At 36.3% G+C, this 15,144-nt stretch overlaps 1 protein-coding gene and 1 long non-coding RNA gene across 2 annotated transcripts; one reads left to right on the top strand and one right to left on the bottom strand.

The window, feature by feature from the left end:
* The first annotated feature begins 1,094 nt into the window (after positions 1 to 1,094).
* LOC148787221 (uncharacterized) lies at positions 1,095 to 1,601 on the top strand. The gene has a single exon (XM_088883536.1). The coding sequence runs from the start codon at positions 1,095 to 1,097 to the stop codon at positions 1,599 to 1,601; it is 507 nt and encodes a 168-aa protein (XP_088739662.1).
* Positions 1,602 to 5,283: 3,682 nt separating this feature from the next.
* Positions 5,284 to 14,551, bottom strand: LOC148787220 (uncharacterized). Its single transcript, XR_016066633.1, has 9 exons — positions 14,173 to 14,551; positions 13,593 to 13,659; positions 11,725 to 12,866; positions 11,145 to 11,211; positions 9,277 to 10,418; positions 8,697 to 8,763; positions 6,831 to 7,970; positions 6,251 to 6,317; positions 5,284 to 5,524 (listed from the first exon to the last, which is right to left on the bottom strand). It is a non-coding gene; the product is annotated as an uncharacterized LOC148787220 (long non-coding RNA).
* Between the last annotated feature and the right edge of the window lie 593 nt (positions 14,552 to 15,144).

Below are 15,144 nucleotides of genomic sequence, written 5' to 3'. Positions count from 1 at the left end.
CGGGGTCCTAATCAACGCAGCCCCATACTTCATGATCCATGTTGAACACAGCAATATGGAATGTTCGTGGCCTGAATAAAAGAGACCATCAGCAAGCAGTGAAGGACATCGTTGCTGAATTCAGGTTACAATTTCTCGGTCTTCTTGAAACTCGGGTTAGTATTAATAATGCAGCTCAAATTCAATCTTTTCTATTATCCCATTGGAAATGGTATGTGGATTATGGATCTTCTGGTAATCGGGTGTGGATTGCATGGGATGATAATTTTATTGATGTTGAAGTGGTTGAATGTGGAATGCAATTTATTCATTGTCTTATTAATATTCGTGCGATCCATGAGTCAGTTGCTGTTACTGTCGCTTATGGAGCTACTGAGGTGGTTGATAGGAGAGAGTTATGGAGTGCCTTGGAAAATATAGCTATTCAGTGTGCTGATATCCCATGGTTGATTGGAGGGGACTTTAATGCAGTTCGCGACCTCAGCGAAGTTTGTGGCACATCAGGGGATATCCGAATAGCTATGGAAGACTTTAATGCAACCATATAGAATACAGGATTACTACCAGTACCCATACAGGGAGAGTGGTACACATGGCACAACCATAGTGCGACACCACGGAACCTCTGGAAAAGATTGGACCGCATGTTGATAAATGATAGATGGATGGCACGATTCCCTAACACATTCTACTCGGTCCTTACACCACGCACTTCAGACCACTCACCGATAGTAATATATGGGGACCGACAACAGCAGTATGGAGGTATGTTCCGATTCGATAACTACCTCGCTCGTTCACCTGAGTTTATTCCTAGTGTGCGGAATATATGGCAACATAACATTGTTGGTACGCCTATGTATGCTGTGGCACGCAAACTCAAAGCACTGAAACCAATATTCCGAGAGCAAAGGAGAAATAAAGGGGATCTATCGCACAATGTTCAAATGGCGAAAGGGTTTCTTGAAGCAGCACAAGTTCTTGATAGCTCAAGAAGACGAGATGAGCTATTCATACAACTAGAACACTGTTGTCGACTCGTACTGGCCAAAGCAACAAAACTGGAACAAATTATGCTACAACAACGAGCGAAGATGCAGTGGATGAAGGGAGGTGATCAGTGCTCCCGAGTGTCCTTTCGGAAGATTACCCAACGAAGATCATCAAGGAGGATCTTCCAGATCAACGATGACCAGGGATCCACTCACACAGGTCCAGAAGAAGTTATTAATCAGTTTGTCACATATTACCAAATCCTGCTAGGGGGAGATAGACGACGATCAATTATTGACATTCGATTTCTCAGACCGTGGGCTAGGCACATTCTGAGTAATGAGGAATCTACCGCTTTACTGTTACCGTTCACACCAGCAGATGTCAAACAGGCGGTTTTTGACATTGCTGAGGACAAAGCCCTAGGCCCGGACGGATACTCATCAGGCTTCTTCAAAGCAGCATGGCCTATTGTTGGACAGGAAGTGACTACGGCAGTACTGGACTTCTTTCGTACAGGCCGACTTCTGAAGCAGATAAATACTACACTGTTGGCGCTCCTTCCAAAAGTACATTCCCCTATGACGGTTAGTGATTTCGGCCCATAGCATACTGTAATGTGCTTTATAAGATCATTGCAAAGCTCATTGTCCAAAGGCTGAGTGTGATAATGGACAAACTGATCAATCCATGCCAAGCGGCATTTGTGCCGGGACGCAGCATTGGAGATAACATCATGCTAGCACAGGAACTCTTTACGGGTTATAACCAGACTCGTCTACCTCGTAGATGTGCTCTGAAAGTTGACATCCGGAAGGCATATGACACAGTGGATTGGGACTTCCTGATAGTAGTTATGGAGATGTTTGGGTTCCCTAGTACTTTCGTGAAGTGGATTGAGGAATGTGTGACAACACCTTCATTCTCTATTGGGCTAAATGGGAAGCCCCATGGATTCTTTCGAGGAGCAAGAGGACTTCGGCAGGGTGACCCTCTATCACTCTACCTCTTTGTACTTGTGATGGAAGTCCTCCATTTGGGCTTCCTGCAGTTGATTGATCAGGAAGAGAGATTTTCCTATCATTGGAAATGCGAGGCAGCCAGGGTCTTTCAGTTGGCATTTGCTGATGATGTGATATTATTTTGCCGTGCTGATATGGACTCTCTAAGAATCTTTAAAGCAGGTCTGGATCGTTTTGCCGAATGGTCGGGTCTCAGACTGAACGTGCAGAAAAGCCACCTGATTATCTCACGTTCAGCACAAGCACTGCGTGAGGAGATGTTGGCGCTACTTGGATTTCAGGAAGGGATTCTTCCAATGAGATATCTGGGGTTACCACTTATATCGTCTCGACTAACTATTGCAGATTGCCGACCACTATTACTGAAGATTGATAAACGGATTGCTGGTTGGGAAGGTACCACTTTGTCTTATGCTGGTAGAGAACAAATTATTAAATCTGTACTTACAACAATGAGTTTTTATTGGGAATCGGACCCAAGAAAGTTATTAATGAAATTGAGAAACGGTTGCGAGCTTTCTTGTGGAAGGGAATGACGAATAGTGGTTACGCCAAGGTTTCGTGGAAAGATATATCCCGACCAAAGGAGGAGGGAGGACTTGGGTTCAAGGACATCAGTACCTTGAACCGTGCATTGATGACAAAAAAACCATGTGACGTCATTAGATGCGACAGGACATCGATCTGGGTTGATTGGCTGCACCAGGGACGCCTACAACATACCTCCATATGGACGATTACGGACCAAAGAGGCTCATGGGGATGGAGGAAAATCCTCCGTTTAAGGATTTTTCTCCGAAATATGGTGGACTACCGGATTTGAGATGGGAGGAGTTTCCTCTTGTGGCAAGATCCATGGCACCACCTTGGCCCTCTTTGTGAATCTTTCCCACGAGGACCGAGGCTACTTGGAATAGATGAGTCATCCAGACTCAACACGGTGATTCATGAAGGAGTTTGGCAATGGCCCCTTATCACGGATCTTAAGTGTTCGGAGATCACACATGCACTCCCCACTATTCTTGGAGGGGAAGACCGTATAATTTGGAGATTTGAGAATGATCGACCAACAGCACAGGCTATTTATGAGTTATTTGACACACCAGGATCAAAAGTAGACTGGTCTTCACTACTTTCGGGATCACTTAAAATTCCACGTCACAACTTTATTCTATGGCTTGCCATCCAAGGCAAGTTGGCTACGACAGATAAACCATGACTTGCTCACCTTGGCCCATGTATCCTATGCAATGAAGATTTGACAGAGACACATGCACATTTATTCTTCCAATGCAGATTTAGCCGAAGATGCCTCACGGAAATTCGAAGAACGATACGGTTCATGTGGCCCAATAGAGAGTGGAAAGATGACATTACATGGGCTTCACGGAGATGGAGGGGTAAACACATCATCAACATGTCTTATAGATCACTACTTGCATCATGTGTGTACCACATTTGGAAGGGTGGATCGTGGGGTTGGAGAAGGGTGGATCGTGGGGTTGGAGAAAGCTGCTTCGTCTACGCAGCCTTATCAAACCAATGGTGGAGTGTTGTATTGAGAGATGGGAGGTCATTCTTTCTGTGGAAGGATCCATGGCATCACCTGGGCCCCTTGATTTCTCGATTTCCACGAGGACCGAGTTTACTTGGACTTGATGAATCTACCAAGCTCAATACGGTTATTGATGAGGGCCAATGGCACTGGCCCCTCATAACGGATTTGGAATGCCTCCAGATTATTTATACACTACCCCAGATCCATGGTGGAGAAGATAGAATCATTTGGCGTTTCCCGGATGGCCGACCCACAGCCCAAGCCCTATACAGACTTATCTGCCCGCCCGGACCAAAAGCAGGTTGGACGTCACTACTTTCGGGTTCACTTAAGATCCCACGACATTGTTTTATCTTGTGGATGGCTTTTCAGGAAAAACTACCAGCGACAGACAAACCCTGGCTCACACACATTGGAGGGTGTATTCTTTGTGATGAAGAAACAACCGAGACACATAATCATTTATTCTTCCGATGCCGATATAGCAGAAGATGCCTTATAGCCATACGAGAAATAATTCGATTCGATTGGCCCAATCGCACATGGGCAATGGATGTGGAATGGGCAGTAAAAAAATGGAGAGGGAAGCATATCATCAATGCAGCATACCGAGCGTTACTTGGGTCTTTGGTTTACCATTTGTGGCGAGAAAGAAACTCCAGACGGTTCCAGCAAAGTGAACACCCGCCTAATGTATTGGCTTCTCATATTATTGATGATGTTAGGCAGAGGATTCTGAGCCTTAATCTTTCCAGTTCGATTAGTACATCGGCTCTTTATAGACTATGGCGTATCCCTTGGCCTGTCGAGGGACTACCCAATTAATTGTTGTACTGTACCATATTTTTATTAATGAAACTTACCATTACCGAAAAAAAAAGGAAAGAAATCTGAGACGATTCGATCACACCGAGAGGACGCCTACCACCATTGCATTACTGATCATTGAAGACATAAGACAGCGAATACATAGCATCACACTATCTAGATCAGTCAGTACACGTGCATTATTTCAATTATGGCGAATCCCTTGGCCTGTCGAGGGATAAACCATTTTAGGACCATATTGTTGTACTGTACCAATTTTACTTAATGAAACTTACTTTTACCGAAAAAAACAAATAGTGGGAGTGCCTATGTTCTCAGTCACCCGCAAACTCAAGGCACTCAAACCTATTTTTCGAGAACAGAGGAGAAATAAAGGGGATCTTTCTCACAATGTTGAGTTGGCAAGGGGGTTCCTGGAGCATGCCCAAGTGCTGGTAAGCTCGAACAGACAGGATGAGCTTATTCTTCTGTTGGAGCACTGCAGTCGGCTTGTGTATGCTAAGGCGGCCGAATTGGAGAGGATCATGCTGCAGCAGAGGGCAAAGATGGAATGGATGAAGGGTGGTGACCAGTGCTCCAGAGTCTTCTTTCGTAAAATTGCCCAAAGAAGGACTGCTAGACGGATCATGCAAATTAATGATGCCCAAGGAATTACAATTACGGAACCAAATGCAGTAATACATGAATTTATCTCCTATTATCAATCCTTACTAGGGGGAGACAGGCGTCAGAGGGTGATGGACCTTCGGTTTCTTCGACCTTGGGCGAGGCATATTGTAGCACCCCCCTCGCTACAAGGGCTATACCTACCCTAAACGTCATACTTATTGTAATCCCTGTGTTTATATATATAAATGCACATAATAATTTAATCCATGTGTATACGTAACCCCAACGTCATAATAGGTATTATCAGCCCACAACATTATATATATATATATACATATCACACACCACAAGGTGATTCGTCACAAGTATTCTTTACGCTTATATTCTCTCTGTACAAACAAAATGTGCTTTGTACTCTAACTGACAAAGAGGAGAAAACTGCATACTGGCCCGACCTGCCTGGGTATAGCGCGTGGACCTATTCTTCAACAGTCAGACACCTCAAAGTCTATTCCTGAAAGAAAATGTCAGCAGGGGAATGAGCCTGCCACTCAGTAAGCAAATAACCAGTCCTATCTATATATGCATGTCAACCATAGCCCAAACAAGATAAACAAGCAACACGAATGGAATACAATCAATTTAATTCCAACATAATCAACTTTATTACACCACATGACTATCTCATAATAAGACAATCAATCCAAACTCTATTTTTCCTAGTTTGCTTACCAGAAGGTGATATTGTGTTTTTCCCGCCAACTCAATCTCACCGTTATATAAATTTAAGTGAACCCCCTTGACAGCCGGCTCATCAATCTCGCACATAGCTGTTTCATTTCGCACATAGCATTTTCTTTTCGCACATAGCATCGCATCAAAGCTCTTTTCATTGCGCACATAGCATTTTCAACACGTCAAGGGGTATTCACGCCACAATTATATTCAATTTCCACCACTCCCTCATTTCCACATATCACCATTCTTGTAAGCAACTAGTAACGTAAAACAATATATCATTACATATTCTCATTTTCAGATATCCACAACACATCAAACAATAAACATAATATTTCAACGTATTTCCTCATTCCACGTACACAATATCGACAATCAAATCAAATCATTCATCACTTATATAATTTCAGACAAATCAATGGCAGCATTAACCACAAATTCATATAACAGTAAAATCACAATTACAGAAAGCATATATAGATAATACTAATTATTTACTTACCTCGACCTTACAACGTTTCTTTCTACTCTGTCACTAATTGTCAGTCCTTTTACTTCACCCCCGTATCCTATAATGAATTATACCACATACAATTAATATATCGAGAATATCGTAATTTCTTTTTAAATATAATATTAAATATTATTCGTACAATTTCTAATAATTCTTCAATATTCCATTTCTGTCGAAGTACAAATCTTCGTTAATCCTCTTTATTAGCATACCATTTATTAAATATAATACTCGGAATATTTCTATGAATTTTCTATCAATTTCTCACTATTATACTCTTTAATTAAACAATAATACATATAATTACGTATTTGGTTAACAATTCCGATGGAATTATATAAATTGGCTATAACGATAATTAAATCTCACAAATCTAATATTTCAATTACCCAACTATATCATTTTTATATCAAATGAGATATTTAATACGACACTAATTTAAATAATCAAAATCATAAAGTACTCCGATTAAATAGTATATCGCTTAATATAATCAACATTTAATAAATGGAGTACTTAAATAATAGAATTATATAAATTAATAAAAATTAAAGTTCAAAATCCATACCTCTGTTTTTCCGAAATGTGTGTGCGCGTTGCTGTGTGCATATGAGTGTGTGTATTAATGTGCATATGTGTGTATGTTATGAAATGAAGAGTAAAAAGGAGAGCCCCACCGCCTCACTTCAAACCCTCTCTCTCCTCACTTTATATATATATATATATAAATATTATATTATATTATTATATACATAATAATATTATTATTATTTTATATATTTAATTAAACTTTTCTCAAAATACCCATTACGTCCTTTCTAATTTTCTTTAATTAATATAAATTGTCCCAAAATATTATAACAAACTCCAATTTAATCCGTTCAAATTTTATTATATTCCAATTATGGCCCATAATTTATTTACTAATTAACTAAATTTTATAACAAATTATCAATTAATCCCACAATTATATATTATAATTTTTTGGGGCGTCACAATTCTCCCCTCCCAATAAAAATTTCGTCCTCGAAATTTAACTAAGTTATCAGCTCAGGGAATAAATATGAATACTTTTCTCTCATGTCCTTTGCATCATTTCTAATAACTGTTCCATAAAGGGATTTATTACTAGTTGTAGAACATTTCTATTTTGGGATCCTAACCCCCGATGTTCTGATCCTGAATCATGACCCTGCACAGACTCTATTGACTCAGCTGGGCCAGCAGCGTTTTATTGACGCTTCCATCCTATATGAAATATACACATGTGAGTAGATTCCTAGCATATACACCGTAAGTATAAAATAACATTTCATCTACTATCCCAAGAAAATCTAATCCCTGCTCTGATACCACCTAATGTAGCACCCCCCTCGCTACAAGGGCTATACCTACCCTAAACGTCATACTTATTGTAATCCCTGTGTTTATATATATAAATGCACATAATAATTTAATCCATGTGTATACGTAACCCCAACGTTATAATAGGTATTATCAGCCCACAACATTATATATATATATATACATATCACACACCACAAGGTGATTCGTCACAAGTATTCTTTACGCTTATATTCTCTCTGTACAAACAAAATGTGCTTTGTACTCTAACTGACAAAGAGGAGAAAACTGCATACTGGCCCGACCTGCCTGGGTATAGCGCGTGGACCTATTCTTCAACAGTCAGACACCTCAAAGTCTATTCCTGAAAGAAAATGTCAGCAGGGGAATGAGCCTGCCACTCAGTAAGCAAATAACCAGTCCTATCTATATATGCATGTCAACCATAGCCCAAACAAGATAAACAAGCAACACGAATGGAATACAATCAATTTAATTCCAACATAATCAACTTTATTACACCACATGACTATCTCATAATAAGACAATCAATCCAAACTCTATTTTTCCTAGTTTGCTTACCAGAAGGTGATATTGTGTTTTTCCCGCCAACTCAATCTCACCGTTATATAAACTTAAGTGAACCCCCTTGACAGCCGGCTCATCAATCTCGCACATAGCTGTTTCATTTCGCACATAGCATTTTCTTTTCGCACATAGCATCGCATCAAAGCTCTTTTCATTGCGCACATAGCATTTTCAACACGTCAAGGGGTATTCACGCCACAATTATATTCAATTTCCACCACTCCCTCATTTCCACATATCACCATTCTTGTAAGCAACTAGTAACGTAAAACAATATATCATTACATATTCTCATTTTCAGATATCCACAACACATCAAACAATAAACATAATATTTCAACGTATTTCCTCATTCCACGTACACAATATCGACAATCAAATCAAATCATTCATCACTTATATAATTTCAGACAAATCAATGGCAGCATTAACCACAAATTCATATAACAGTAAAATCACAATTACAGAAAGCATATATAGATAATACTAATTATTTACTTACCTCGACCTTACAACGTTTCTTTCTACTCTGTCACTAATTGTCAGTCCTTTTACTTCACCCCCGTATCCTATAATGAATTATACCACATACAATTAATATATCGAGAATATCGTAATTTCTTTTTAAATATAATATTAAATATTATTCGTACAATTTCTAATAATTCTTCAATATTCCATTTCTGTCGAAGTACAAATCTTCGTTAATCCTCTTTATTAGCATACCATTTATTAAATATAATACTCGGAATATTTCTATGAATTTTCTATCAATTTCTCACTATTATACTCTTTAATTAAACAATAATACATATAATTACGTATTTGGTTAACAATTCCGATGGAATTATATAAATTGGCTATAACGATAATTAAATCTCACAAATCTAATATTTCAATTACCCAACTATATCATTTTTATATCAAATGAGATATTTAATACGACACTAATTTAAATAATCAAAATCATAAAGTACTCCGATTAAATAGTATATCGCTTAATATAATCAACATTTAATAAATGGAGTACTTAAATAATAGAATTATATAAATTAATAAAAATTAAAGTTCAAAATCCATACCTCTGTTTTTCCGAAATGTGTGTGCGCGTTGCTGTGTGCATATGAGTGTGTGTATTAATGTGCATATGTGTGTATGTTATGAAATGAAGAGTAAAAAGGAGAGCCCCACCGCCTCACTTCAAACCCTCTCTCTCCTCACTTTATATATATATATATATATAAATATTATATTATATTATTATATACATAATAATATTATTATTATTTTATATATTTAATTAAACTTTTCTCAAAATACCCATTACGTCCTTTCTAATTTTCTTTAATTAATATAAATTGTCCCAAAATATTATAACAAACTCCAATTTAATCCGTTCAAATTTTATTATATTCCAATTATGGCCCATAATTTATTTACTAATTAACTAAATTTTATAACAAATTATCAATTAATCCCACAATTATATATTATAATTTTTTGGGGCGTCACAATTCTCCCCTCCCAATAAAAATTTCGTCCTCGAAATTTAACTAAGTTATCAGCTCAGGGAATAAATATGAATACTTTTCTCTCATGTCCTTTGCATCATTTCTAATAACTGTTCCATAAAGGGATTTATTACTAGTTGTAGAACATTTCTATTTTGGGATCCTAACCCCCGATGTTCTGATCCTGAATCATGACCCTGCACAGACTCTATTGACTCAGCTGGGCCAGCAGCGTTTTATTGACGCTTCCATCCTATATGAAATATACACATGTGAGTAGATTCCTAGCATATACACCGTAAGTATAAAATAACATTTCATCTACTATCCCAAGAAAATCTAATCCCTGCTCTGATACCACCTAATGTAGCACCCCCCTCGCTACAAGGGCTATACCTACCCTAAACGTCATACTTATTGTAATCCCTGTGTTTATATATATAAATGCACATAATAATTTAATCCATGTGTATACGTAACCCCAACGTTATAATAGGTATTATCAGCCCACAACATTATATATATATATATACATATCACACACCACAAGGTGATTCGTCACAAGTATTCTTTACGCTTATATTCTCTCTGTACAAACAAAATGTGCTTTGTACTCTAACTGACAAAGAGGAGAAAACTGCATACTGGCCCGACCTGCCTGGGTATAGCGCGTGGACCTATTCTTCAACAGTCAGACACCTCAAAGTCTATTCCTGAAAGAAAATGTCAGCAGGGGAATGAGCCTGCCACTCAGTAAGCAAATAACCAGTCCTATCTATATATGCATGTCAACCATAGCCCAAACAAGATAAACAAGCAACACGAATGGAATACAATCAATTTAATTCCAACATAATCAACTTTATTACACCACATGACTATCTCATAATAAGACAATCAATCCAAACTCTATTTTTCCTAGTTTGCTTACCAGAAGGTGATATTGTGTTTTTCCCGCCAACTCAATCTCACCGTTATATAAACTTAAGTGAACCCCCTTGACAGCCGGCTCATCAATCTCGCACATAGCTGTTTCATTTCGCACATAGCATTTTCTTTTCGCACATAGCATCGCATCAAAGCTCTTTTCATTGCGCACATAGCATTTTCAACACGTCAAGGGGTATTCACGCCACAATTATATTCAATTTCCACCACTCCCTCATTTCCACATATCACCATTCTTGTAAGCAACTAGTAACGTAAAACAATATATCATTACATATTCTCATTTTCAGATATCCACAACACATCAAACAATAAACATAATATTTCAACGTATTTCCTCATTCCACGTACACAATATCGACAATCAAATCAAATCATTCATCACTTATATAATTTCAGACAAATCAATGGCAGCATTAACCACAAATTCATATAACAGTAAAATCACAATTACAGAAAGCATATATAGATAATACTAATTATTTACTTACCTCGACCTTACAACGTTTCTTTCTACTCTGTCACTAATTGTCAGTCCTTTTACTTCACCCCCGTATCCTATAATGAATTATACCACATACAATTAATATATCGAGAATATCGTAATTTCTTTTTAAATATAATATTAAATATTATTCGTACAATTTCTAATAATTCTTCAATATTCCATTTCTGTCGAAGTACAAATCTTCGTTAATCCTCTTTATTAGCATACCATTTATTAAATATAATACTCGGAATATTTCTATGAATTTTCTATCAATTTCTCACTATTATACTCTTTAATTAAACAATAATACATATAATTACGTATTTGGTTAACAATTCCGATGGAATTATATAAATTGGCTATAACGATAATTAAATCTCACAAATCTAATATTTCAATTACCCAACTATATCATTTTTATATCAAATGAGATATTTAATACGACACTAATTTAAATAATCAAAATCATAAAGTACTCCGATTAAATAGTATATCGCTTAATATAATCAACATTTAATAAATGGAGTACTTAAATAATAGAATTATATAAATTAATAAAAATTAAAGTTCAAAATCCATACCTCTGTTTTTCCGAAATGTGTGTGCGCGTTGCTGTGTGCATATGAGTGTGTGTATTAATGTGCATATGTGTGTATGTTATGAAATGAAGAGTAAAAAGGAGAGCCCCACCGCCTCACTTCAAACCCTCTCTCTCCTCACTTTATATATATATATATATATAAATATTATATTATATTATTATATACATAATAATATTATTATTATTTTATATATTTAATTAAACTTTTCTCAAAATACCCATTACGTCCTTTCTAATTTTCTTTAATTAATATAAATTGTCCCAAAATATTATAACAAACTCCAATTTAATCCGTTCAAATTTTATTATATTCCAATTATGGCCCATAATTTATTTACTAATTAACTAAATTTTATAACAAATTATCAATTAATCCCACAATTATATATTATAATTTTTTGGGGCGTCACAATTCTCCCCTCCCAATAAAAATTTCGTCCTCGAAATTTAACTAAGTTATCAGCTCAGGGAATAAATATGAATACTTTTCTCTCATGTCCTTTGCATCATTTCTAATAACTGTTCCATAAAGGGATTTATTACTAGTTGTAGAACATTTCTATTTTGGGATCCTAACCCCCGATGTTCTGATCCTGAATCATGACCCTGCACAGACTCTATTGACTCAGCTGGGCCAGCAGCGTTTTATTGACGCTTCCATCCTATATGAAATATACACATGTGAGTAGATTCCTAGCATATACACCGTAAGTATAAAATAACATTTCATCTACTATCCCAAGAAAATCTAATCCCTGCTCTGATACCACCTAATGTAGCACCCCCCTCGCTACAAGGGCTATACCTACCCTAAACGTCATACTTATTGTAATCCCTGTGTTTATATATATAAATGCACATAATAATTTAATCCATGTGTATACGTAACCCCAACGTTATAATAGGTATTATCAGCCCACAACATTATATATATATATATACATATCACACACCACAAGGTGATTCGTCACAAGTATTCTTTACGCTTATATTCTCTCTGTACAAACAAAATGTGCTTTGTACTCTAACTGACAAAGAGGAGAAAACTGCATACTGGCCCGACCTGCCTGGGTATAGCGCGTGGACCTATTCTTCAACAGTCAGACACCTCAAAGTCTATTCCTGAAAGAAAATGTCAGCAGGGGAATGAGCCTGCCACTCAGTAAGCAAATAACCAGTCCTATCTATATATGCATGTCAACCATAGCCCAAACAAGATAAACAAGCAACACGAATGGAATACAATCAATTTAATTCCAACATAATCAACTTTATTACACCACATGACTATCTCATAATAAGACAATCAATCCAAACTCTATTTTTCCTAGTTTGCTTACCAGAAGGTGATATTGTGTTTTTCCCGCCAACTCAATCTCACCGTTATATAAACTTAAGTGAACCCCCTTGACAGCCGGCTCATCAATCTCGCACATAGCTGTTTCATTTCGCACATAGCATTTTCTTTTCGCACATAGCATCGCATCAAAGCTCTTTTCATTGCGCACATAGCATTTTCAACACGTCAAGGGGTATTCACGCCACAATTATATTCAATTTCCACCACTCCCTCATTTCCACATATCACCATTCTTGTAAGCAACTAGTAACGTAAAACAATATATCATTACATATTCTCATTTTCAGATATCCACAACACATCAAACAATAAACATAATATTTCAACGTATTTCCTCATTCCACGTACACAATATCGACAATCAAATCAAATCATTCATCACTTATATAATTTCAGACAAATCAATGGCAGCATTAACCACAAATTCATATAACAGTAAAATCACAATTACAGAAAGCATATATAGATAATACTAATTATTTACTTACCTCGACCTTACAACGTTTCTTTCTACTCTGTCACTAATTGTCAGTCCTTTTACTTCACCCCCGTATCCTATAATGAATTATACCACATACAATTAATATATCGAGAATATCGTAATTTCTTTTTAAATATAATATTAAATATTATTCGTACAATTTCTAATAATTCTTCAATATTCCATTTCTGTCGAAGTACAAATCTTCGTTAATCCTCTTTATTAGCATACCATTTATTAAATATAATACTCGGAATATTTCTATGAATTTTCTATCAATTTCTCACTATTATACTCTTTAATTAAACAATAATACATATAATTACGTATTTGGTTAACAATTCCGATGGAATTATATAAATTGGCTATAACGATAATTAAATCTCACAAATCTAATATTTCAATTACCCAACTATATCATTTTTATATCAAATGAGATATTTAATACGACACTAATTTAAATAATCAAAATCATAAAGTACTCCGATTAAATAGTATATCGCTTAATATAATCAACATTTAATAAATGGAGTACTTAAATAATAGAATTATATAAATTAATAAAAATTAAAGTTCAAAATCCATACCTCTGTTTTTCCGAAATGTGTGTGCGCGTTGCTGTGTGCATATGAGTGTGTGTATTAATGTGCATATGTGTGTATGTTATGAAATGAAGAGTAAAAAGGAGAGCCCCACCGCCTCACTTCAAACCCTCTCTCTCCTCACTTTATATATATATATATATATAAATATTATATTATATTATTATATACATAATAATATTATTATTATTTTATATATTTAATTAAACTTTTCTCAAAATACCCATTACGTCCTTTCTAATTTTCTTTAATTAATATAAATTGTCCCAAAATATTATAACAAACTCCAATTTAATCCGTTCAAATTTTATTATATTCCAATTATGGCCCATAATTTATTTACTAATTAACTAAATTTTATAACAAATTATCAATTAATCCCACAATTATATATTATAATTTTTTGGGGCGTCACACATATCATAACAACTGAGGAGGCAGGCCACCTACTTGAACCGTTCAGTGCAGAGGATATAAAAAAAGTTGTTTTTGACATCGGCGAGGATAGAGCACCTGGACCTGATGGGTATTCATCAGGATTCTATAAAAAAGCATGGCCGGTGGTGGGATAGGAGATAACGAAGGCAGTACTAGATTTCTTTTCTACGGGGAAGCTTCTTAAACAGATTAATAGCACAATATTGACAGTTATCCCCAAGGTACACTCTCCCACATCTGTTGCAGATTTTCGCCCTATCTCCTGCTGTAACGTACTTTATAAAATCATTGCTAAACTTATTGTCCAAAAATTGAGTGTGATATTAGACAAGATTATCAGCCCCTGCCAGGCAGCGTTTGTCCCTGGCCGGAGTATAGGGGATAATGTTATGTTAGCACAGGAACTCTTCACTGGTTACAATCAGGCCCGACTCCCACCGAGATGTGCTTTGAAAGTTGACATTCGGAAGGCGTATGACACTGTCGAATGGGATTTCCTGCTATCGGTGCTTCAGCTTT

The sequence above is a fragment of the Sesamum indicum genome, linkage group LG8, assembly GCF_026168435.1.
Source record: "Sesamum indicum cultivar Baizhima isolate 11 linkage group LG8, ASM2616843v1, whole genome shotgun sequence".
NCBI lineage: Eukaryota > Viridiplantae > Streptophyta > Magnoliopsida > Lamiales > Pedaliaceae > Sesamum > Sesamum indicum.
The sequence above is the reverse complement of the archived record's forward strand: the minus strand, read 5'-3'. Positions and strand labels throughout refer to the sequence as shown.

Coding starts and splice junctions, on each gene's coding strand:
- LOC148787221 (XM_088883536.1), top strand. CDS start 1,095: ATGCAGTGGATGAAGGGAGGTGATCAGTGCTCCCGAGTGTCCTTTCGG.